Genomic DNA, 26,173 nt, shown 5'->3' on the forward strand with positions numbered 1-26,173 from the left:
ACCGACTAAGGACCATGCTCCTGCTGCTGCAGGTCTGACGAGACACCTGCTATGAAGCATATCGTGATTCACCAGTTTCTGAGCAAGAGTTTTCAGGTCAGGCCTGTGGCCCACTTCCCAAGCAGTGGGGCTGTTGTTGACAGCAAAATTTCAGGGCAGCAGAGGTGGCTATGGCTTGGGTAGGTGAGGGGCAAATGCTAGCCTGTCAGCTTAAGGGCCCTCGAGGCTCACTTGAGGAAGGAACAATTCCAGAAAGGCAGGCTTCCCCAAGGTGAAGACAGCCTGTGCCATCCAGGCCTGAGTGATACGCCCATGGCCACTGTCCTTTGACCTTCACAGTCTTCATGGGCCAGCCATCCCTCTGGCCAGTGCCTGCTGGTGAAGGCTGGTGTCTGCCAGGCCCTCAGTAGATTTTGGAGACTTGGTGAGCAGGGATAGACCTGATTGCCAGTCTAGGTATCCTGTTATTAGACTGCCATTTCCCACAGATGACACTGTGGAAGGAGCTGTCTTGGCTACAGACCCAGCCAAGCATATCCTTCCTCCCCAACGGCTGTCAGTGTCCAGCTCTGCCCTGCTCTTCCTTCTTGCCTTGCAGGACTGTTAGTGGACCCAGCAAGAGACTCAAGCTCATGTGCCTGGACTTCTCTCCCGTGAATTGTCAGGTTGGCATTCAGGATGCCCAGTGGCCCCAATAGGGGGTCTTATGGCCTATATAGGCCACTGGGGGGCAACTCTGCTGCTCCCTACCTCTCAGGTACTTACTCAGGAAGTAGCTGGGTGGCCTCATGTGGTGTGGTGGCTGCCATCTGAAGTGGGTTGTAGAGGACCAAGACCATAGACCATCGCTTTTCCAGGGGTTGAGACAGCACACCCTGAGTGGACACCCCTCCCCCCATTACCAGACAGGGATAGTCTGATGGCTAACCCTGAGCTTTCCTGATAGAGCCCTGCTGTATCTTGGAGCTCCCTTGCAAAGGAGTCCCTGAGTCTGGGGAATGGTTTCTCCAGCAGCTTCCAGGACTCAGGAGAAATGGTCTTGTCACTTCCAGGCTATTGCCCTCGCCCAGTCCACTCAGTATCCTGACTCTTGCTCAGTAATTCTAGACAGGGGTCTATCTTTGAAGATTGCTGGCCTGTCCCTGTGCCTAACTTGGATCTGTGCTCATTGGCAATGTTGGTGTGACAGAGTGGCTTTAGGTTCCTGGGAGTCATGTGTCTTGTCATGAGTAGGGAGTGTGCTCCAAGAGCCTGCTGTTCAGACTAGAGTGCATAACCACATGGGTTTCAAGTAGGGAAACTAAGGGCAAGAGAGGGAGGTCATATATTGGCTCCTTTCCACAGCCTCTATGGGTCCAGGTCCCAGGACGTTTAACTGTGGGGGCAGACTGTGTTCCTTCCTGCTGTTCACATCTGTGTGCCGTCACTGTGTGCAATGTCCTGGGGCCAGCCTGCCCAGGTCCTCCTGGTGTAGGAGTTAAGGCCAGTAGGCCCTGGCACTACCTGCTGGCTACTTGATACCTGTGAATCCATCAGCCACTCTGTCTCTGCACCCCAGGAGTAGAGGTGCCAGGGATGTCCCCTTTGGTCTGAGAGCAACCTAGGGCTGGTATCTCCTTTGGTGTACTGCTCCATGCCAAGTATGCAGGGGCTGAGTACCCTTAGATGAGGGGATTCTGGTCAAGAGTCTCTGGGACAACAGGAGACCCCCATCTGCCCTCCTCACTGCCACATAACCTCCCCCCAGCCCCCAGGAGGGAAGAATAGGGCTCCTCCCTCGTGTCCCCAACCTCACCCTGCGTACCTGTTGAACAGGGCCCGTGGGTGGAGGCAAACATCCTCACCGGCAGCTCTCACGTATGCCTGTGTTTGTGTGTGTTTCAGGGTATTTTTAAAGCGACTTGCAGCTGTGTTTGAGTCAGCCCCGTTCTCCCCTCAGAGCTCGGCAAGCCGCACATTGGGGGGTTATTTTGGGCTTGGCATTATTGGGAATTATTATATTCTGTTTGGAAGGAGACAATGCAACTTGGGGATCATCAGACTGGGAAGTGGGGACTTGATGTGATTTAGGAAGTGGGATTCAGAGTGAATGCACCCATATCCCTCTGGGTCCTCAGAACCAGGTCTCATATCAGCACTTGACCCCACCTCAGATTCCTTCCTCCAGGGTCTTCTCTGATTTGAGCCTGCCCTCACTGCCTCCCAATGATATTGGAGCAGAGTGGGAGTTGCTGGACTTCCTTCTTTGGAGGTGTTTGGAGGCTGGGCTCCTCTCAAGGACACTCCTAGCCACTCAGCAAGGCCCAGGCTATCTCATCTCTGCGAGGCTGCAAGCACAGCACTCCTGGTGGCCAGCTTCTGTGTGTCCCCTGTAGGACATAAGGGCAGGCTTCCTCCTCAGGAAGGAACTCTGGACCGGGACAGGGTACAAAAGTGTCACACTCTGGCTGGTGTCTCCATACCCTGTTCTCTGCCGTGTGTTCCTGCGTCTCCTCAAAAAAAACCTAAATTACCCCTGCAGTCAGCTGAGCCTTAAAAAGCTGCAGGCATGACTCAGACGTCACTGCTGCCTCTGCCCCAGGAACACATGAGGTCACAGAGGTGGTTCCTTTCAGCAGCACAAGCCAGGCTGGACCCCTGTGGACCTTAGATGAAACTTGATCCTTGCAGGTCCAAGGGTAATATGGACAAGGTGATGGACTAGGGTGGATGCCTAGACACTATACATTCTTACCATGGCTAGTGACCTCAAGCAAATCTCCACCTCTGGGCTGTCATTTCCCCATCTGAAACCAGAGTTCGGCTTTCCTCTGAGTGGGGCTTGTGCCTGAATCTTGGTGTAGGACTAGCCCCCACTGTGAGTAGGACAATTCTCCTATCCTTCCCAGGGAAAAAGAAGAGGCTGTGAGGGACCCCTCCCTTGGAAGAGACCTCTGCCCCTTGACTCATGCCTTGACTCCAGAGCTATGAGGGATGGCTGTACCTCTCCAATAGCCCTTGGTCAGGCTTTCTGTCCAGTCTGGGTCCCAGCCTGTTGCTTCCTTTCTTAGGGGACAGAACTGTTCCTAAAACCTGCCTGATATGTCCAGTCCTCAGGCATTCATTCAGGTGTGGCTGCAAGCCCTTAGGGACCCTGTTCTGGTCTAGGGTATTCTGGGATCAGAAGTACCCAGGGCTATCAGGGAGCCAAACTGAACTGACTGATGCCTTGTGCTCCCTCACCACCACCACCAGGGATAGGAATGAAGTCTGGCTCTTGTGAATACTGCCCTCATGGGGTGCCTCCTGTTCTTCTGCTGGAGGTGGGACCAGAGAGAGAGAGAGAGAGAGAGAGAGAGAGAGAGAGAGAGAGAGAGAGAGAGAGAGAGAGAAAGAGAGAGAGGGAGGAGAGGCCCAAAAGCTTCACAGGCTGTGATAACAGGGTGAAGCCCCTCTGCCTCAGTCACCCTAGCAGTACTTCTCTTGGGGCTCCTGTTGGATGGTTATAGGCATTCCTTCCTTCCCCCAATACTCCAGGAACCTGTGGCAGTCAGGTAAGTGTCCCTGAATGTGGCAGCTTTCTTAGAATGTCTAGCCGCGAGGGAATGACAAGTTTACCTTGAGTGGCTGCCACAGCCAGACACCTGCAGCCTCGGGGAGGATTGGGGGTGAGGATGTTTCCACTTCTGCCCAGCGGCTGCTAGGTTGCTGGCCTCAGCCTTCTACTTGAACACTCCCAGTGACTCACAGGATTTCTTTTCTTTTTTTGCACTAAAGGAAAAAAAATAAACATTTGCCTGTGTTGCACTGGGTGGCTGCTCGGCCCATGCCATCTGCAGGTGGCACATAGCTGAAGGTGCAGAGGGCAAGGAGAGGGGCTGGCACCGAGGACAGGCAGATCAAAGTCAAAGTGCCCTAGTGGGGAGTCCCCATGGACTGTAGGTGAGTATATGCGAAGGTGTGGTAACAGCCGTGGGCCAAAGAGAATAACACATTTCACCCAGACCCATGACCCACACAGCAAAAAGGAAGTGATGGTTGAGGGCTTAGACCAGAGCACCAGGCTTCCCGGAAGTCGGGACAGAGTTCCTGCTGTCACTTGCTAAATACCTGGCTCTGGCGAGGCTGAGAGTAGATGCTTTTGTGGGAAACAGTGGCTTTACCCAGGCCTTTGGCTGCTGAGAATGAGGGAAAATCAGATCCTGCTGGCTGTAGATGTTGAGCACCTCAACAGTGGTACATGGGACTCAAGGAATAAGCCTAGGAATGCTGCCTGTGAGCTCTCTCTGCCTGAGCTGTGCATTCACACTCTTCCTCAGCCATGTGTTTATACTGTTCCTGAGCTGTGCATACACAGACCCATCCTCAGCTGTGTGCTCACACTCCCTCCCTGAGCTGTGTGCTCACATTCCCCCTAACTCGTTTGCTTAACCCCCCTCCGTGAGCTGTGTGTTCACACTCCTACCCTCCGCTGTGTGTTCACACTCCTTCCCTGAGCTGTGTGTTCATACCTCCCAGGTACATTCACACTGCACTGGTGCTGGCCACAGGTTTGTTGGCAAACTCTGCTCACCTAGCAAGACAGCTTCCTTCTAGCTGCTCTTGGAAGATCTGTAAGTATGTCTCCTGGCAAAGTGGCAAAGACTTGCCACTTGGGTCTGAATTTGGGGAGATCGTTCCACAAACAATATGAAAGAGCTGGCTGTGTGCAAGGTCATGTGTAGTGTGGCAACTGGCTCTGCTTCCAGGGAAGACCCAAACAGACCCTCATACCACATGGGCATGGCCTCTTCAAAGACACATCTCTTTAGAAATGGCTCCAATGGCTAAGTTTAATTCCCTCCTTGTATTCCCAGGGCCTCTCCACCTTGTAGTCTCTGCTTTTACATCACAAAACCACTGTGTAGATGGGGGTGTGGGGATGGTACAGTGCATGCCAGGATGTGTGGAGGTAGCCATGGAGAGGAGCCCAGGACTGTGATTTGATGGCACTACAAGTCTTTGGTACCTGAACTGCTGGCTCATAGGGACCCAGTCCCCCTTTGGAAAGGCAGCCTGAATCCTGCTCCCTGCAGTCACTCTGGGGTTGGGACTCAGGTGGGCAGCAGGGCTGAGGCAGAACTTGTGGAAGCCAGCCAGTTCACAGAGCCCTTACAGCCTATCAAGAGCCTTGCGGTGCAAATACCTAGAGCTCTACTATCTGTGGCTTCATGGGATGTGGCAACCAGTTTCACACTGACCACAGGCATGCTATGGCTTGTGTATTCTGTTTTTGTTTTGCATGTATGAATTACCACTTAAGATTTTAAGTTCTACCACTGAACACTGTGGTGATATATTTTATACCCCAATAAAGCTTGCCTGGGGATCAGAGGACAAAGTCAACCACTATATTAAATATGGAAGTCAGGCAATGGTAGCACACGCCTTTAATCCTAGCATTCGGGAGGCAGAGATCCATCTGGATCTCTGTGAGTTCAAGGCCACACTGGGAACAGAGCCAGGTATGGTGGCATACACCTTTAATCCCAGCACTAGGAAGAAAGTAAGATGGTGGGGCACAGAAAGGTATATAAGGTGTGAGTAAACAGGAAGTCTGTCTCTTGAGGCTGAGGATTTCATAGAGGTAAGAACATGGCTGGCTTGTTCTCTTTCTCTGATCTTTCAGCTTTCACCCCAATATCTGGCTCCAGGTTTGTTTTGTTTCTGTTTTTTAAATAAGACCTTTTTTTTTTTTTTGGTTTTTCGAGACAGGGTTTCTCTGTGTAGCTTTGCGCCTTTCCTGGGACTCACTTGGTAGCCCAGGCTGGCCTCGAACTCACAGAGATCCACCTGGCTCTGCCTCCCGAGTGCTGGGATTAAAGGCGTGCGCCACCACCGCCCGGCTAAATAAGACCTTTTAAGATTCATGTTACAGAACACTGGTGAGCTGTTCCCAAAGGAAGTGTTGGAGCTTGAGCTGAGATTGACATGGGAGGCCCAGCATTGGAGAAAACTTTCAGGTGAACCTCAGCGATAGGGCTGTTCATCCCATTGCACAGTGAGGGGTAGGTACTGATGGCCAACTCCACCCACAGCCTATGGCTGTGCATTTCCCGCTGGCCTGCTCTGTTCTGAGTATGTGCTCGGAGCTAAGTCCCCTGCCAAGTGTTCTCCTCTACTGGCAGTGTTCCGCTGGCAGTGCCATACCGTTTCCTCACTTCCGGCTCTAGGTCTGGTCTGAGGTATCAACCCATACCCTCCTGTACCAGTCCTCCAGTGCCCACTGACCTTCAGGGAAGAAGTCCCCTTTTCCCTGGCTTCTCTGAAGACTGCAACCTTACTCTCTCTGTCCAGAACTTCCTCAAGGATTTGGGACCACTGCGACAGCCCTGCCCTCCCTGCTTCTGATGAGCTTGTTACTGCCTTCCTAGCCCCAAGCAATGCCTGAACACAGCAGGTGCTTAATAATTGCTGACAGCTGAGTTATAGGCAGAGGGGAGAAGAACAAGAAGAGACATTGGATTGGCCATTTCTGGCCCTGAAATAGGGGATTGTGTGGCCTGAAGGGCCCCTTGGGCCTAAGAACTAGGAAGCAAGGGCACATTTGCATACATTTACATGCACGGTGCATACTTCTCTGTTTTCAAGAATTTTTAATTGATTTATGTACCCAGGGGCATAGGGTAGCACATGTGGGTAAAGACCAGATGCTAGTCATGCGGCCCTGTGGTGCAGGCTGGGGAGATTGAAGGATGTCAGTCCTGTGGGGTCAGCCGACTTGCTTTGGGGCAGAGGCTGCAGATCTCTGACCAGCATCTGGAGCTGCTGGAGCTGAGTTGAGGAGTGGCGCTAGCAGACCTTGTGGCTCCACAGTCTTGGACCCCTTGCTCTAACCACAGGGCTATAGAGCGGAAAGGAGACAGCAGAGTGGGTCCAGCCTCCCCGTCTTCTCTTCCTGTAGCAGGCCCTTGGGTAGAGGCCAGACCAGAGAGTGGAGGTCAAGGACTCCTCAGAGCTTCTCAGGCAGGGACCTTGGGGCCCCGCACAGGGAGGGATTAGAAAGGGTGGGCAGCACACATGAACCCCACACAAAGTGTATCTTGGGGCCATGCTGGTGGCCATGTGGCTATGCTGGTTCTGGATTCTGCCCACCTGTCTCAATGCCAGGCTGGCCGCAGCTCTGCATAGCTGCCGCACACCGGCACAGAATCTAGGTCAGGTTGGTGCAGGGAGGCAGGGTGAGCTGCCAGGGCAGTGTCTGCTGACTTTGGCTCTATTCAGGCTACTGCCGCTCCAGGCAGGACTCTGACCCGTTGACCTAGGCCAGACCCCTCCCTTCGGTGCCTGAGCGGGCTAAGCGGCCCTCCTGGGGAGTGAGAGGCCAAACAATAGATGTGTGCTGTAGCTGCAGAAGCCTTTGGCCAAGGCAAGATGCTGCTTGCCTATATGGCCAAGCCTCTGAGCACTAGGGGTCAGCACTTGTGGCTGCAACAATTCAGGTCAAAGCCTTTCTAAAACCTCTTGACCCTCCAGTTGCCCAGGCCTCTGTTCCCTGCCACTCTCCTCGTTATCACCCAGACTATGCTGTCATCCGTGTTCTCTGCAACCCATGGGCGCTGCGATTGGGACTGTGTACCAGCCTGAGGGCCTCAGCAGCTCTTCCGTCCTGGCAACACAGGGCTGCTGTGGGGACAGTGACAACCTGGCCAGAGCATCCCATCTCCTTGTGCTGTCTCCCTCCTCCATGGACCCCACCTCTGGCTGTTTCTGCTCTGTCTTGTTTCTTCGTCTGTCTTGGAACTGAGTGATGTTTCTTTTGAACCTGACTCCACTAGGCTTGGGGGTAGGGCAGGTGGGCATGTCAGATCTGGAATGGCAGTTTCCTTCTTGGGTAGTCTGAGGCAGCTGTGGTTCCTGGGGCAGTTGTGATCAATGGGGTAGGTATGGTCAGCCTGGACAGCCGGGGTCACTGGGACAGCTGTGGTGGTGCCTGGAGAGGTTGTGGCCACCGCGACAGCTGTGGTCACTGGGGCAGCTGTAGTGACTCTGAGGCATCTGTGGTGATTGGAGCTGTTGTGGTCACTCTAAAGCAGCTGTGGTCACTTGGGGGCAGCTATGGTAATTGGATAACTGTGGTCTATTGGCCAGTTCTCTTGAGGCCACATGCCCTCTGAAGCATTCATCCTGAGAATGATGACCTGGGCTCAGCTCACTGGGTGTGACTCCATGAGGGGATCTGATGACAATGACGGCAGGGGTCTTTTGTACTAGAGACACTGGATTTGAGTGAATGGTGTCTCTACATGCTCTACTCTGCATTCACATGCTGCCACTTGCTACCCAGGTCGGGAGGTTGCTCAGCCTGTACTGGTATCCAGGGTGAGCCAGGGCTGTGAGGTGGTTGGGGGATCCTACCACATCCTCTGAAGCAGCTTTGGTTCCTCACTAGAGGTGGTAACATTGGCAACTCTCACACAAGGCAAGAGACAACACTGAATTGGATTTGGTGTTGAATAATTAATAAAAATGTCTTAGGCATGGACTGCTGGGCCATTCTGGTATGGAATCAGTGCAGGGCTGTCAGCACTGACTCCATACCAGAACGGCCTACACTTCATCATTCAGTACTTCTGAGGTAATTATGATGTTCCATGTCAGTGGACCCTGGTACTCACACTCCAGGGCTCAGCAGGGTCAGAGTGACTGTGGGGACCAGTCCACCCCAGAAGGTTTCTCTCTCTGGAAAAGAAAGAGATTGAAATCAGTAGCTTCTGGAGCTCTCCTGATTTGGGCATTCTGAGATGGCCTCACAGCGGAACTGGGGCCACATTAGGGCCCCTACACTGTGCCTATCTCCTCGTGATGTGGCCAGGCTTCTGGGCAGTGGCTGTTACAGATATTCAGAGCTGGGTACACAGCTGGCCACTGGAAGCGTTTCCTTGGAGATTTATGTAGGACAGAAGTTGGAAGTTCAGATCTGAGGTGCCCCACAAAGGCTTTAGAGGTATGAATCACTCTGCTGAATTTGGGGATGCGTTTTTCTCCTAGCCTTCGCTTTCTGGAGATTATTGGAAAGTGGCAGCTGTTACCCATCTATAGGCAGAGCTAATGACCCTAGAACCATGGAGCCAATGCTCCCAGGTTCCCTTCTTGTAGTGACAGTCATTAAAAGAGATTTAGCTCTTCTGCCTTTGGCCTGGTGGGCCACAAAGAGGGTCCTGCCTCCCACCTAGAGGACTCCTCTTCTTCAGTGGAAGAAAGCCTCGGCTCAAGGCTCCAGGCTGGCTCCTGCTCTCTCAGGCTGCTGGTCCTCCCTCGATGCTGGATAGGGAAGCAGGCTAGAAAAGCAGTGCATTTCAGTGGACTGCTCAGAAGTAGCAGAGGTCTAGGACTCAAACTGTAATGTTTCCTGGCCTAGGCTTGCCACATCCCTTCCTGGCTGCGTTTGGCTCTATCTGTGGAGGCATTTGCAGCTCTTGTGGTATTTCCTAGGATATTCCCAGCCTCCACTCTACCTTACCCTTGGTCCTCAGCCCAAGGACCCAGTGCTGGGCTCATGGTACTGGCCCCTGCTCCTAGGTGCTGCCTTCTGGATCAGTATGCTGGGGATGTCCTGTTTAGGAGAAGTACCTGGGGGCCCTCTCTCTCTCCTCCCTACTCAGCTGGCCTTCCTGGCTATCCCTCACACTGCCTCTATCACCACATCTCTACCTCTGGCCCACTTTCAGGGTGGTTTCTTCCTTATCATTGTACTATACACAGCTGAGCTGGCCAGCCTAACTTGTGCTTTGAGCCGCCCACAGGTTTCCTATGGCACTGGGAGGTGGAGACACTCCTGTGCAGGACTGAGGGGTCCTACTTCATACCCTTCAGGTAAACTAGGAACCTAGGTGAAAAGCAGTGTCAGGGGAGTCAGGGCCTGGCTTTCCCCCAGACTGCTGCCATCCACTGTAGTACACTAGGGAGCCCCCTGGCCTCTCTGACCTCTGTCAAAGCTTTAGGGCAGGCCGGGTGGCAGTGGCACACACTTTTAATCTCAGGACTTGGGAGGCAGAGCCAGGTGGATCTCTGTGAGTTCGAGGCCAGCCTGATCTCCAGAGCAAGATCCAGGACAGGCACCAAAACTACACAGAGAAACCCTGTCTAGAAAAAAAAAAAAGAAAGAAAGAAAGAAAGAAAGAAAGAGAGAGAGAGAAAGAGAGAAAGAGAGAAAGAGAGAAAGAGAGAAAGAGAGAAAGAGCAAGCTTTAGGGCAAGAATGCTCACAGCTGAGAAACTAGAAGCAGGCCCTTTGGTGCCTAAATAGGCCCTGTAAGATGTGTGTGATCCAGCTAGGCTGGGATGAGCTCTCAGTGGGTACCCATGAATAAAGGACAGACCTAGGGCACATGTGAACATGTGTGGTGTTTTCATTAAACACTGAGGGGACTGAAGCACAGAGAAGGAATTGGTTCTGTCCTCCTAAAGGCCTGTCTCAGGGTGTATCATCCTCCTGCCCTCTCTGACAATGCCACTAAAGAGCAAGGGGAACTTAGATGGGGAAGGTGAGAACTGGTCCCCAGGGAGCAGCGTCCCCTTACAGTAGGAGCTCAGGTCCAGCAGAACCTTGTGGCCTGTGGGCATGTGGAAGCCCAGCCTTATCTGAGCATGTGGAGCTCACTCTGGAGGAACACTGTGGTAGCAGGAGCCCCTGGGTGTGTACCCCACACCTGTCTATCTGGTGGTCCTCTGCAAAGGAGGAGACTAAACTCCTTGCGTCCCTAACTCCTTTAAGGTCACAGGCTCTTTCTTTCCAGGGAGTCTCCCTGCTCGCGACCAGCCAGGCCAAAAGCTTTCAGAGTGGAATTCTGCTTAAGAGAAAAGAGATCAGAATCTGAACAAATTAACATGTGCCTGGTGGATTTTAATCACCGTTTTTAATCGTGGTCTCAGTGCTGGAAATCATCCTCTGGCTGCATCAGGGGAGGGGGAGCTGACTCTGTGATGGATTATTCATTACCATGTGAACTTAGGTTACACCCAGCTTCTCTAGGGAGGCTCAGGGGCCTTTTGTCCATCAGGGAGAAGGTAGCCCCACTCTGGGTTGTTCTCCAGGGACCTTGACACCTGCCTGGCTAGTGGGTGTATCTCCCCCACCTTCTCTCTCCCTGCCTCTGGTTTTTGCTGTCACCTTGCCCTTTTTCTTCTCCCTCCCTGCCTCAGTTTCTTTTCTTTTTTTTCTTCTGAGGAGGCAGCTAGTTCCCGGAGGAAACACATAAAGCCCAGCTGTGGGCACTTTCCTGGGATTTTTTTTCCTTTCTGGTCTCCCAGTCTCTGGTGCTCTCTATGATGGTGCTCCTTCTTTTTGTCCTGGCAGCCCACCTGTGCTCCAATATGACCTCATCAGTCAATACCTACCCAGAGGAGGACACCTTTGTTTCCTTGGATCTGTCGGTGGGATAGACATAGACCCTGGAGTCATGCCTAGGCTCTATGCCAATGAGAGACACAGAATCTACCCAGAGAGCAGTTCCTATAGTCTAGAACAGAGCTACTCTGCTCAAAAATGCCAGAGCATAGGAGTAACAGCAAAGAAGGAAGGCTGCTCCTTTAAGGGTGCCAGGCAGCAGGGCCAAGGGCCTTTCCTGGCAGAACCCAGCTGGTAGTACTGACAGAGGCTCTCCTCCCCCTTCACACCTGGTGCCCTGCATGGCAGGAGGCTGTCACACCTTGGAGGTGGCAGTTCAGAGAGCCCATAGGTGGCCCATGTCCTCCTAGTTGGACCTGTGCTTACCAATGGTCTGTTCTTCTGGACCCCCACTAACAGTCCCAGCCCCCTCCCCAGGGTGTGAGTTTAAAGCCATACCAGATGTTCTGGGGGCAGAAGTCACTCCTTTCACCACCTCTCCTGAGCTGGAGTGAGCAGTCTGGAGAATGGAGCTTTGCCCAGACGCTGTACACAGATCAAGCAGATCCCAGAGAGGTGAGCCCAGGCTGGACCAGGCCACGCCACTTACTCTGTGCCCTGTGTACTTCAGGGCCTGCCCCAGGGCGAGTGTACACAGGGGGCATTCTCTGCCATGCCAACAGTCATTATTGTCCCCCAGACCCCACAAAGCTGTGCAGCCAAGTAGAAAGGGCTTAACAATAGACACATGGAGTCAGGAGGAGGAAACCTGGGTGAACACAGGGTGGGGCTTTTACAGAACTAGCCCTTGGACTCAGCCTCCCCAAGCCTGGATACCTCCAGCCAGGAAAGTTGATGGACAGGCACTTCAGCCCAGTTTGGAAGGTCTAGGCACAAGACCTAGGGAGTGTGGTAGTCAAAAGGACTACTCTGTGGTCACCAGAAACTGTCAGCCAGGTTCATTTGACTTCTGTTCCTTGAGGGTGTATAGCTACCCCTCTGGTAGGAGGGACCAGCTTGGAGAGAGAGGTGAGTGTGGTGAGTGGTCATTGAAGCCACTGTGGGAGTGTCAAGTGGCCGGCACTGCCTCCTCTTCTGGCCTCTGAGCAGTGCTGGCTTGGTGCCCATCTGAAACTCCCTCCTTGAGTCAAACTGATGCTCCTGAACAGCAGCCATGGCAGGCCAGGAGCTGGATAGCCAAGAGTTAAGGGCAGGCGGGGCTCCCGTGGGAGGGGCGGTCCCAGTGGCGGTGAGGCCTCATCCTGCCCCTCCCCTCCCCTCTCTTCCTTCGTTAGCAAGCAGCCGTAGCAGCTAGCTACAGCGGGCTTTGAACCGGTATGGGCGCTGTGCGTGGGGCGCCTTGGATCAGGCTACGACTTTGGGGACACTGGGGACCAGCACAGGGTCCCGGCCCCCTTGGGCCGTGCCGGTAACAGTGGGGCTGGTGCCTGCGGGCCATGGAAGAGCCTGGGCCCACCGGTGGGCTTAGCCAGGACCAAGGTAAGGGCAGGTAGGAGGGTGTCTGGAAGAGGGTTGTGATTCCCAGCTCAGCTCAGACCTCAGAGCAAGTGCTCTGCCGTGCTTGATCCTTCTCTTAGGGTCTCTGGGAGAGAAGCCTGGTGACCCCATTCCCTGTCAGCTGCCAGGCGGTGCAGCACCCCATCTTCCCCCACATTGGCATCTTGCTAATAGATGCTACACCTGTGAAGGTGCTGAGGTCCCATTCTGCAGAATGAGGTGTGCCTGCCCGACAGCCGCTGTCCCTGACTTCCAGTCTGTCCAAGGGGATGTCTGGAGGAGGGAAGGTCCTGAGCTGTCAGGGGCTGTGGGCTGGGGGGCAGAGGGGGGCAATGCCCTGAAATCTGGTCAGCACCATGGACAGAACCATTGCCGCCTTCCCTCCCAGTTACCCCGAGGTTCCCCAGAGTGAAACTCCCTTGCTTTTAGATCTGTCCCACTTTTCCTGTCTAGGGAACTGGCATTGCCCTAGGCAAACAGCACGGACCAGCAGGGGTGCATAAGTCTTCCAGGCTGCCCACAGGAGCGGAGCAAGGGGGTTGGGTGTGAGAAGAAGCCATTCTCTGAGTTTTTTTGTGCAGGCATCTTTAGTGGGGGTGGGGGATTTCTCCTGGGCAGGGTCTCTGTCTCAGCACAAAGCTTGGTGTGGGCCAGGGTGGGAGAGACTAAGAGTGAAAGGGACCCAAGGTTATGGCTGCATCAGAAGTGATTTGAGTTAGGCAGGAGGAAGAAGTTCCTGATCAAGGCCCCGAGTTCCAAGGAGAATCAGCTATGCCTTCCTGGTTTGTTTGGCGGGTTGATCTGGGACTGGACTTGTTCTGCTCCGGATTGATATGGATGTTGAAGAAGTGTAGAGAAGCTTAAAGGGCTGTATGATTTCACACTGAGGACCACCCCCCCGAACCTGCAGGGATGGGAAGGGATGGTATGGGACCACCTCATAGAGCAACTTGTAAACATTCAAAAACTGTCTGCAGATTGTTGTGCCACACCTGACCTGTGTGGTTGCTCCACGAATGCCCGCCTGTTCCTTCCCTCCTGTCCCTCCTCTTCTCTCTGCCTAAGATGCTCTTTATGAGTTGGGGACAGCATGACCAGTATGGTCAGGGCTACTGGGGCACACTCTGCTAGTCTCTATCCTGGCTGGCCTGCAGAGTGCCCATGGGAGTCTTTGCCCTGGGGTCACTAGGCTTGGGACACCTGCTTGTTGGAGGGGCAGGGAATGGATGCTGCCATGTAGCCTTGAGGCACCAGGGTCCAGGGGACTGGACATATATGGGGTTTTCAGCTGGTCGAGGGAAGAGCCCTGGTCTTAGGAGGAGGGAGGTGGCAGCGGGAGGACTCCAGGCCCACTCCCATCTTCTGGTGACCTCAGGAGAGATGTATCACAGCAGAGTCCTTGCAGTTTCAACATGCAGCTGAGGAAGGAGCAGATGGCTGCTGTCCTGGCTCTGGCCCTCCATCTGCACCACTAATGAGCTGATGACGAAGATTCCCTAGCTCCTGGCACCATCCCTGGAGAGTGAGAATGCCCCTGCCCAAGAAAGTGCCCCCTCTCTCTGGGCGGATGTGGGTACAGGGGCTTGTCCTGGGCCAGAGCTTGTAGCTCCACCTCAAAGAGGTGGGGGAGGGCTGGTTAGAAAAATGAGTAATCAGAGGAGTGAGCTTGCTTATTCCCGGGAGTTTGCTTTCAGCACAGAGTACGTGGGCTCATGGCCGACTGGACAGACTTCCTGTGTGGGGAAGAGAAGGGGCAGGGTGGGGGAGGTGAGCACCAGCCCCAGGATTGGGTGTTTTCTTTGATTTCTGGGAAGTCACCTTCTGGGTACAGGAGCCCTTTACCAGCTGGGTGACATCCCTGAGCTGTGGTGGACAGCCAGAGGTGAGTGAGGTAAGCTGCTGGGATAGCTCAAGGGGCTAGCCTTGGGATCCCTTCCAGCCCTCCCCAAGAAGGAAGCCTTCAGGTATGAGGGTGTAGCCCTGACTTGGAAGCAACTGGCCAATCAGTCCTGGGAAGCTGTCCTCAGCCTGCTAAGACTCAGCAGCCCAGGCCCCCAGAGGGCCTGAGGGCATCTAGACTCCAGGCTGGTCAGGCCACAGCCCTGTATCATCCATGGCTCCATTTCCTGCTGAAGCTCTTCAGGTCTCTAGCTTCTGGACCTGTGGTTGAGGTGACTTAGGTTTTGGCAGCCCAGTTCTCAGATGCAGCTCACACTGTTTTGGGTTACCAGGGATGATGGGACAGCACAGAAAACATCCCAGGAGGTCCAGAGCCAGGGAGTCTCGCCCGGCCTCAGCAAGAACAAGGTGGGAGGGAGGCAGTGGCTGTGGAGGTGTCCAGCAGGGCAGGCGTCTCCAGCTTCAGGAGACACAGGCACGGAGAAAGTCAAACTTGGAGAGTCACTTTCTTCTGAGGCTGACTGGCCAGTTCTCCGGCCCTGTGGAGGGCCCAGTGCACTCTAGCCTCGAGGTGGCCCTTGTTGCCCAGTGCTGGGCACTTATTCAGGGGCTCAGACCTCTTGTTTCCTGTTGTCTCTGGCCCCTGCTTGACCATACCCAGAGGCCACCCACCCTGTCAGCTGCTGCCATCCCTCCTTGCCTGGTCTGAGCTCCAGGGTAAGCAGCAAGGCAGGACTGGCTCTTCTCATTCTTACTTGCGCTCTTGAGAGAAATCCCTACCCAAATCTGGTGACTTTCCAGAAGGGGCTCCACACTGATGACTACAGTCTGATTCCTGTGACAGCTCCTCCAAGGTGTCCCGGGCAGTGGCTTGGGGTCAGAATCTATCCCAGACAGTGGCTGATCGCTTGCCTTCAGGAGCCCAGCACAAGTATGCATGGCTGCTGACTAGGCCCTGCTGGAGGAAGAGAGGGCAGCTGTGGCCTCAGGGAAGTGAGTGGCTGGTGGCAAAGACAGGAACCCCCAGGGACACAGGAAGGAGAGCCACCTGGGGGAGCAGAAAACTGTGAAATGGACTATTAATAGAGTTCTCTTCCTAGCAGAGCTGTCGAATGTGATTGAAGCCACTGCTGTGAGCTGAGCTGCTACATGCCACCAGCTAGTGATAGCCAGGGACAGTGAGAGGGTAGGAAGGGTACCAGTTCCGCTCTGGAGGGACTCTGAGTATGGTCTTGGAGCTCTGCTGGAGATAGAGGAAGGCCAGAAGCTGGGACCTCCGTGGGCTAAAGGCCCCAGGCCCCCATGGCCATTGCAGGCATACTTGGAGGTAGGCGTGGAGAGACCCGGTTTAGGCCTGAACATGTGGGGGCTTCTCTAAGTGGAATTTGGCATTCGGTAGTGGACACTGTTGACCTTCGAGAATGCCCCGTTTCTTTGCTGCTACTGTGGCTCCAAGTTGAGTTCCTGACCTCTGGCACCTTCACACATAACTTAATGGCTTTGAACTTGGGTTCATCATCACTTCTGTTGGGTTAGGGTCATCATTAAAGCCCTGTGAGTAGGCTGGGCTGGGTAGGGGCTAAATCTTGAAGCTGATGCCACTAGCCGAGGATGGGCCAGGCTGCTGCCCAGTCTCTGCTGTCCAGGGCCAGGTCCCTGAGCTGCAGGAACTTCTGAGAGAAGGTGGATGGTAGCAGCTCAGGTCAGCTCGTGGATAGGCAAATTAGTTAGCATGGTGAGTGGAGCGCCGAGAGCCTAGGTTGCTCATCTCCTTGGCTGCCCCAGGCATCTGAACATGGGGCAGAACAAGGTCTGGGTGGCTGTCCACACTGCTCAGCCAGGCGATGTGATGGGTCAGATACCCCCCCCCCCCCCCCCACACACACACAGAACTTGTTTCCTCCTGCTAGAAGCTGGAGCTGCATATCATGGGGCAGACACTGCTGGAGGAAAAGGGCACATCCACCCAGCAGAGCGGGCCTGCTGTTCCATCCCCAGGGCAGCCTCAGACCTGGTCAGATGGCCCTGGGCTGGGTAGTGGCTATTATTTCTACTGCTGTTGAGAGATTCCTCCTAAAGCGAGCACAACCCCTTGGGTCTGGCCGAGGAGGGCGGGAACAAGCCGGCTCACACTCCCTGATACAGTAAAAATAGTTGGGGAGGAGGCGCCCAGACGTGCGGGGGGTTGCATTGCTGTTCTCAGATGTTTAAATAAGCTTGGCCATATGTGTGTGGGCCTATCCCTCCCTCCTGAGTGGCACAGGGCCAGGGGCCGGGCTCATCCCGGTGGGCGCTGTGGGGCTGGGGCAGGACGACTTCCTCCTTCCTCCACTCCACCCCAGGCACCATCTAAATGTTGGCTGGGATGGCCTGCCGTTTAGGAGGCCCCTGAGGAGGCTCAAGGCTGCAGGGAAAGGGCTGGGGGAGCTTTGTTCCTTCATGTCCCATGCTGCTGACCTTTGGAGCCCCACTTACTAGGTAACACATGTAAGTCCTGCCCTGCTGGTGAGATGAGGGCCATTGTACCCAGAAATGCCCCTGTGTATGTGTGCATGTTTGGCAAGGACTGTGTGTATGATTTGTAGGTTTATTGGGAGAGTAAATTGATTTTCCAGCTTTCCCTGGGGAGAGGCAAGTCTGCTGAACGGATGCTGCTTTCTTGTTCACAGCAGCCATCAAGCTGTGTTGCCCACTGGGTTAGGACAAGATCGATCTCCCTCACAGAAGTAAAATGGCACCAGTGGACAGCTCTGGACAGCATGGGCTCTTTCTCCTTTCAGCAGCTGCCAGTATCTGTGGACTCCAGGCAGGAGGAGCCAGGGCTGTGGGAACATGCCTTTCATCAGCAGGGGAACTGAGGTACAGAGGTGATGAGGACACCCGAGCTAGGGACAGGGGAGTACCTGTTTCTCTGAAGCTGGCTGTACTCTGGAGAGACTGACTCACTAGTGTTGGTATGGTCTGGGGGGCATAGTTGCCCACAGCTCCCAGAGCAGACTATATGGCCTTGGCTTTTCTTAGTCCCCCTCATCCATTCTGTCTCTTGCTTGCTAGGTGCTGGGTGATGCTAAGACAGAGCAGAGAGGAGACCCTTGGGGGCAGGCAGCATTCTGTGAAGGAGTTGTGTAGGTCAGTGTGGGGCAGGCAAAGTTAGGACAAGAGGAGTTCAGAAGCTACTGTCCTACCTAACTGTCCTGGAGATGGGTGGTTGGGGCAAGTGTGCCTCTTTTGGTAGGCAACCAAATGCACCTGTTCCTCTCCCACGTGAGACTTTGTGGGGCTAGTACATGACAGCAAGTTAGAGAGGTAACATTGCAGCACCTGCCTGAGCCACCTGAGTGAGGACCATGGTGGATACCTTAAACTTCTGGAAACTGCAAATCTTTGGCTCCTGAGGGTCCCTAGAACTTCTTGGGGAGCAGGGGGAGCCCTAGGGCCTGACTGTGAAGGAAAGCACAGTGACAACACAGCTCAACTGTGAAAGACACGCTGGGGTTTCAGAGTCCCTCTGTGACCGCAATATGGAGAGCTTACTACCTCTGGCCTCCAAAGGTGGTCTGAGTCATCCCCCAGGCAGCAGGCAGGAGTTTTACCCATCTCTGGACCTGGGTCCTAAGCATGCTTATGGCCTGTTGGGTAGCTCTGGGTAGATGTGAGGTCCTGGTGGCATTGGAAGGGGCAGGGTACTTCTCCTACACCATTGCATTTAGCTCTTCTGGGAATGGCTGCCCTTTTTTCTGTGCCAGGGGCGGGGGGGGGGGGGGGTATGTCTGAGCTTCCCATCTGGCTCGGGTGGCCAGATGGTCATGTTCAGGACAGCCGTCGTCGGTGGGCTTGAACCTTGTGTGGCCGGTAACCTGTCTGCCTCTTGCTGTCTGACCCTGGTCCGGTACACTATGGACAAGCTGCTCCTGGTAGTTATCCTCTACCGTCTTCCTCAACGAGGGCACTGGTTTGCTCAGTAGCCACGTCCACCTGTCTTTTGCAGTAGCAGCAGTGGGTAGGGTCACCTTGGTCCCCAGGACAGTGGAAGAGGCCTTACTAGCAGAACCCTGTGTGAGGGAGGATTAGCTGGGCCTCTGCCTGCCTAGTCAGTGGGGGATTATGGCCTGGGGTCACTAAGAGGGTCAGAGAGTTTGGGGTGCAGTGATCTGGGTCTTCTGCTGGGGCTGCTGGTACTGATGGATCTGTGTCTCTCCTAGAACCCCTGCCTAGGCACCTAACTCCCTTTTCCGGCTGATGGTGGGAGACTAGAGAGTGGCTAAAAGCAGAGAGGGAAGAGGGCAGAGGTATCCAGTTCTGGGGAGATTTGGGGAGCATGAATGGCCCTAGACTGGGCTAGGCCCAGGCAAGGGAAGAGCAGCTGCGTCCAGAGGCAGGGTACCTAAAGAGAACAGGAAATCTAGAAATTCTGGCATACAGTGGGCTGTGAGCACTGAATGGGAAGTGTAGTGGCCTTACCATTGGAGAGATGGGGATGGCTGATGGAATGTGGCAGCAGACAAGAGGGAGGGTGGCATAGATGCCATCCAGGGTGGAGAATCATGTGGTCCTGGAGCACTCAGGGCGTGTGTCCCATCTTACCCAGCCTTAGCACCCCCGTGGCTTCCCTGATACTTGGATCTTTTTTTCCCCCTAGTTTTCATCCTACTACTCACTGGGGATTCTGGGCTTTGCCTACACAGGTGACCATGCTGTCGGGGTCTCCTGTGGCCTGTCTCCCGAGGGGAGGGGGGCTGCTAGGGCTGTGCTCCTTCCTGTCCTAGCAGTAAATGGTTCCCTAATCTAATTTGTGGCAGAAAGGGCAGGCCGCCTGTCAACCTCCATCCAGCAAATGAGGCAAGGCCTCTGGCCAAGGCTCCTAATTGGGTCCTGGGTTTGTTTGTGAGTTGATTACATTGGATCTGGCCCAGTGGGTCCTGATTCCCTGTGGCTGAGCTTCCCGTTGCTCAGGACACATGAGCAGACAGGCCAGGGTCAAGAGGGTGGGCTGGGCAAGAACACTGAGGGTGCTTTTTGAAGTGGGATGATATGGCTATGGGGATGTGGAATACCCTGTCAGGGACTCTCAGGATGTGTTGTCCATTGCCAGAAGCAGGAGCCTGGTCAGGTAGGAAGCTGGGATGCCCATGAGGCAATGAAGCCAATATGAAACTCTACCTTCCATTCTTACTATCTCCCCACTTCCGGTTGCCCGGAGTATGGAATGCAGAATTGAATACAATGCTGAGAGTTTCTTAGGTGCTCAGCTGCCTCTTAAGGTTGCTTATGGCTGGTGTGGAGTGGTGACTTCCACTCAGCCTTACGGTCAGTGTCCTGGTAGGTGGGCAGGTCCTTTCTGGGTCCTGGGCCTCCTTCCCTGTCAGGAAATTGTCATGAAGGGTCTGGCTGCCTAGATATGCCCAGCTTTGGATACAGAATATAGCAATAATGTACCCTGGGTAATGGGATGCCTCCATAACTCTGGTTCTGGTGGGCACCAGGAGAGGCCAGCTTGGGGTAGGGGAGGACTGGGCTTTGGAGCAGAGTCTGCACAGAGAGTTGCACAAAGCTCAGGGAACCTATATTCTCCTCATGCTGGAGGTCAAAGTAGAAAGGTGTCCTCTCTGCCCTGGGTCAAGTTCCTCTGGGTCACAAGGTTCTAGGCAAGTGGCCCTGGCTTAGCTCTGGCCTCCAGCCAAAGGGGGCTGAGTTCTTTTGTTTGTTTTTCGAGACAGGGTTTCTCTGTGTAGCTTTGCACCTTTCCTGGATCTCGCTTTGGAGACCAGGCTGGCCTCAAACTCACAGAGATCCACCTGCCTCTGCCTCCCAAATGCTGGGATTAAAGGCGTGCGCCAACACCGCCCGGCTGTGGCTGGGTTCTTGACCCTGGGCTTTGAGACAACATACTGCGGCCTTTGTCCCACCTGTGGACCGGCTCACTGCCACACTGTGGGGATCCACTTGGAAGTCCCTATATGTACAAGGATTTCAGGCAGGAGAAAGTGATAGCTTGAAACAGAGACTCACAGATACCAGCCCTGGCCGGGCATGTGTTACACACCTTTAATCCCAGCACTTAGAGGCAGGCGAATCTCAGTGAGTTCGAGGCCAACCTGGTCTACAGAGCGAGTTCCAGGACAGCCAGGGCTACACAGTGAAACCTTGTCTTGAAAAAGAAAAGAAAACAACAACAAAAACAAAAAAACAAAAAAAAAAAAACAAAACAAAACAAAAAAAAAAAAACAGATACCAGCCCTGGATACCCAGTATGGGCAGGATTTAGGAAGACAGCCCATGAAGGAGCAAACCTATGGATAGACAGACCCTCCTAGTGGGGAATCTCACGGAGGGCATCACCCCAGGTCTTGTAGCCATAGTTTTGTGTCCTGGAGGGATTGTCCCTTCTCTGACCTGTTACCCTGCCTCTGCCTTAAATGTGAGTCTGGTTGCTCAGACATGGGGCAGTCTGCTCTAAACTGGCAGCTGGGCATGCCTCTGGCCTAAATCCTTTGGCCAGCTGGGCTGGATCCAGCAGGATTACTGTGGGGATTGGCCAAGGATGACAGGGCGAGGCTTGGCCACTCACCCGCCCCTGGGATTCATCTTCAAACAGACCTGTGTATTCTAGAGGATGGGTGGGCTGGCCCGGGGACCATCCAGGGCTGCAGATAGCAGTTGGGTCAATGCCAGTGGGATCTGGGAACAGCCCTGGAGGGACTTCGGTGGGCTCCAAGGAGGAAGAGGAAGAGGTAGAGGAGAGAAGGGGAGCCCCGAGGAGCCCCTGTGCCAGCCACCACCTCTGCTTGGCCCATCGCTGAGGGTCCTTTCTGGCTTTGGGGAGCAAGCCTCCAGCTGTCATCTGGATATGCCTGATCTTCAGCCGTCTGCTGCCAGCCGGACCACAGGAGCTGTGGCCTGCCTAGCAGAGGTGCTCCTCTGGGTTGGAGGGAGTGTGGTAGTGTCACCACAATGGCAGCTCAGTCTTCTAGGTAAGAAAGGGACTGGCCAAGCCCTATGGGCCCACAGGGTGCATAGCTTCCTAGGGAAGTTAGGACTGTCCCTGGGTTTGCAAGAGGCCTGGGTTCTCGCCTTCCCCACACCAACCTCCCATTCCCTTGCATCTCCCACTCAGATCTCCGGGCCCAGAAGCCAGGGCCCTGGTTGTATGTGCTGGGAACTCACAGGTGACTTCAGAACTCTTTCTGAGGGGGATCTTTGGAATTTTATGGGGCAGTGGTACCTTCAGCCTAGTTATTGAGGCATGCGGGTATAGACACCATGGCCTCTAGATGGTATCAGAAGCCCCGGACGGTGAGGCAATGAACAGAAGAAAGAAGGCTGCTGGGTGGTCAGTGGGAGGGTCCAGTGCATCTCAGGAAGCCACGGAGACCCTCGCTTCACTGCTCCTTGCTTCAGGAGCAGAGGGTGCACATTCAGTCTCTTTCTTCAAGAACAGCATGAGGGGCATCCGGGGCTTGTCTCTGTCCCCAAATCTACCTCAGATACACCCAGCAGCCACACCTGTGTCCCCAGACTGGCTTTGTCCCCTAGAGAGTCCTATCTTCCTTGAGTATCCACCCCCAAGCCTGCAATGCCCTTCTGCGTATGGTCAACAATAGCTTCCTCCAAACAGCCCCCCTGGGCTGGCACTCCCTCTGGTTTTCTGCACTGCTCACCTGGGGATACCTCATTGTGAGATGTAGTGCCCTCTGGCTCCTGGACTTCCTGTATATAGATAGATATGCAGCCTGAGGAAGAAGGCTTGGCCCTGGCCTGGACTCTTTGAAACTTGTGGACCTTACCCTGGGACAGGAGGCCTAGTTGACAAGGAAAGAGGAGGTTGTGAACTTAAACCCAGCTCTCAGCCTCCCAGCTCTGTGCCTTCCCACAGGACTTCTCTCTGACCTTGCTGCCCATGAGACAGATGTTGTTCCTGATGTGCAAGAAGGGGCAGTAGGCTCTCAGGAGTGGCCCATGGCTGGGGCTAGGAGTCAGGCTTGGTGCATGGTGCCTAGGCCCACCTTGTGCCCAGCATGGGAGCTCCATGCACAGTGGATTTGGGAACTGGTCTGGCCTCTGGTCTCTGACTGCTTGGCAGTCTAAGCGAAGGCCACTTAGGGTCTCAGCAGTTTCTGGGACTGGCCATGTGTTGGGGAATAGGCTATTGCTGAATGTCCTCCCTGGTGCCTCAACCCACCTCAAGTGGCCCAGGACCATTGGAGAAGGAGTGGTAACCACTCTGTCTCATGCTTGGGCAGGGCCACACAGGCACACAGGGCCCTTTGGAGAGAAGTGAAATGACCATAGCTCTCATAGTTTCTTCTGTCTGTCTCTGTCATGTGTCCACCTGTGTCTAGTGGAGCGATGCATGAGTGCCATGCAGGAGGGGACCCAGATGGTGAAGCTCCGTGGCAGCTCCAAGGGCCTGGTCCGCTTCTACTACCTGGATGAGCACCGCTCCTGCCTCCGCTGGCGGCCCTCACGCAAGAATGAGAAGGCCAAGAGTGAGTCAACAACCCAGGGATGGGGATGGGTAGGCCTGAGCCTGGGGAGCACAGGACAGGGAGGCCTCCCAAGTAGATGCTGTTATGAGCTAAGACCCCACTGAGATGGTGTGCTGGTCATCTCTAGACGTAGGTGGTCTGGGGCTTCTGCAGTGGGATCTGGAATAAGGAATAGGAATAGGTCAGATGGTCCTTGCCCAGCTGCCTCCTGGCAAGGCTCTGGGACTCCATGGGGACTGGATGACTTAGTGCATAGCCCTGCATCAAATGCTGAGGTCAATGTGGGGCAAAGGGCTATCAGACCAGCCAAGGGGACGAGAGTGTCCTGAAACCACAGAAGCCCACACAGTCAGGCACACCAAGGGCAGGCTGGAAGCCCAAGGATAACTCAGCATGGGTCAGAGCACTTGGTGTGGTTTTCAGGGGTCACCTGAATTGCACAGCTCTCATGGAGCGGGGAGTCAGAATTGGAGTACACAGCGGATGAGTCGGGAGGCCTACGATCAGGGAAAGATACCAGAGTCTCAAGGCTGTGAGAAGTGAATTTCTAAGATCCCTCTGGCTTTACCAACAGCAGCACCCAGGTATGCTAGGGAAGGCTTCAGCTCAGCGTTTACCAAGGATACTACCATGGAGTCCCGGGAGATAGTCACTCTGCCAGGGCCCTAGAGGGCCCATGTGAAAAAGAGTTCCAAGGTGAAGTCATTCTGGACTGGGTGGCTTCTGCCGGCTCTAGAAGCCAGTGTCAACTGGCCCTACACTGGGCCCGAGGGCTGCCTCAAGGCTGCACAGGCAGAGGGAGCCTGGTGCCTGGCTAGGAGCACCAAGCCCAGAAGTTTTCCTGGAATCTGATCATCCAAGGGAAACCCTGACAAGGAGCAAAAGGTCCATTTCTTAGTAGCTGAGCATTGATGGGCCAGGGAGCTGTCCCCCAGCCCTACACCCCCGGAAGTAACTAGAAGAATAGATTGAGGAACAAGACTGGTTCAGGGACCTTCAATCTTCCCCACTCCTGGAGGTTCAGTGGATTCTTGGGATGCAATGCGAGGAATAGGGTGCTGTGCCGGTCCCTGGGCCAGGCTGGAGCCACTCATGCCAGGGAACTTGAGAAAGGACAGAGGCAGAATAGGGGATACCTGGTGACCAGAAGGGGACACTGGCCACCCATGGGCTGCATATCTGTCTGGGAGTCCTACCCAAGTCCTAGGGACACATTATAAAAGCATCACCTGAGCTCATCTACCGCAGAGATTGAACTAAGCAGAGGTTCCATGGAGCTGGGATACTGAGGCCAGCCAAAAGAGACCTTGTGAAATCTAAATGGGGCATGCTGATATACCTGCAACCTAGCACACCTGCGAGCTGCAGCTGGCTGCTACATCTGGCTTCTCACCTGCAATGCTGGGCTAGTTACTGAAGCAGCTGCAGGATCTGGACATGCCTGGTGCAAACGCTTTTCAGAATGGAGAGATGAGCTAGCGAAAGTTGGATGGGTGGAGTGAGTTGTTCCTGATGTCCCACTGTGCACCTCCAAAACACTCAGTCCTAGAATAGTCAGGTGCCTGGACTGCCAGGTGAGGACAAATAGCCCCTCTCTTATTTTCTCCAGTATGCATGCGTGCACGTGCGTGGGTGCGTGGGTGCATGCGTGCGTGCATGTGTGTGTGTATGTGCGTGTGTGTGTGTGTGTGTGTGTGTATGTGTATATGTGTGTGCGTGCATGCGTGTGTGTGCATGTGTGTATGTGTCTTCTCACTAAAGGGGAAAGGAGGGGATTATGGTCAGCAGAACAGGATGAGGAGAGGTCAGTCAAGCATATTGTACTTTTACTTCTTGAAGGGCAGAGGACCAGAGGGGCCTCTCTGAGGATGGGCTTAGTGAGAAGGTATTGAATAGGGTGTCAGTTGTTGAGAGCAAAGATGCAATCTGCTTAGCTCATGGTGCTCTGAGCCTAAAGGGTAGGGAGCACTCGGGTCACTGGTGACCTTGTGTCCTCCCGCTTGCCTGCAGTCTCCATTGACTCCATCCAGGAGGTGAGTGAGGGACGGCAGTCTGAAATCTTCCAGCGCTACCCTGACAGCAGCTTCGACCCCAACTGCTGCTTCAGCATCTACCATGGCAGTCACCGTGAGTCACTGGACTTGGTCTCACCTAGTGGTGAAGAGGCACGTACCTGGGTCACCGGCCTTCGCTACCTCATGGCTGGCATCAGTGATGAAGACAGCCTAGCCCGTCGGCAGCGCACCAGGGACCAATATCCTTGGGCATCAGGGGTGGGGACAGATTCCAGGAGCAGACTCCATTGTCCACCTGGGTAGAGTTTCCCAAGGAAGGGAAGATGAGGGGGGGTGCTTGGGCTGGGGACTCCTGCTACCTAAGCTGGAGGGCAGAACAAGTGAGGCCAGGCCCATGGACTGTGTTGGCCCCTAACTCAGCCCCAAAGTGGCTGAAGCAGACATTTGATGAGGCTGACAAGAATGGAGATGGCAGCCTGAGCATCGGTGAGGTTCTGCAGCTGCTACATAAACTCAACGTGAATCTGCCCCGGCAGAGGGTGAAACAGATGTTCAGGGTGAGTACTGAGTGTGACCGGCTTGAGGCCACTGGGGGAACACCTTCTGGGGCTACTGCAGGCTGCAGATGGGAAGCTGGGAGTGGCCAGCCAGGCCTGAGCTGTGTGCCTGCAGAGCAATGGATGCCTCACAGGGTAGGTAGTCAGGGACTTCAGGTGTCATCTCCTGGCATCTGTGCCTGGTGCTGCTCTGCTGATTGTGGGGCACAGGCTATATCTAGGTAGCGCACTTAGATTAGCCACTCAAGTGCAGGCACACCCCGTCTATCGGCCTCTTATGATCCCCAGCCTTAGGTCCAGCAAAGAGCTGGACTGGCAAGCAGCAGCTCTCAGTAGCCACCCCACTCTGCCT

General features: G+C 54.5%; 1 protein-coding gene across 2 annotated transcripts in view; it reads left to right on the forward strand.

Moving 5' to 3' along the window:
• The window catches only part of Plch2 (phospholipase C eta 2), a 58,595-nt gene that overhangs the window by 10,071 nt on the left and 22,351 nt on the right, over positions 1–26,173 (forward strand). Inside the window, exons 2-4 of one of the 2 annotated variants that reach the window (XM_052715057.1) lie at positions 23,103–23,249; positions 25,260–25,522; positions 25,693–25,821. In XM_052715057.1, the coding sequence (XP_052571017.1) occupies positions 23,103–23,249; positions 25,260–25,522; positions 25,693–25,821 (539 nt within the window). Of the gene's footprint in view, positions 1–23,102; positions 23,250–25,259; positions 25,523–25,572; positions 25,822–26,173 lie in introns of those variants that run through there. The other variant, XM_052715056.1, reaches the window with a different exon arrangement.

The sequence above is a fragment of the Peromyscus californicus genome, unplaced genomic scaffold, assembly GCF_007827085.1.
Source record: "Peromyscus californicus insignis strain IS unplaced genomic scaffold, ASM782708v3 Scaffold_5__1_contigs__length_169319896, whole genome shotgun sequence".
Lineage (NCBI taxonomy): Eukaryota > Metazoa > Chordata > Mammalia > Rodentia > Cricetidae > Peromyscus > Peromyscus californicus.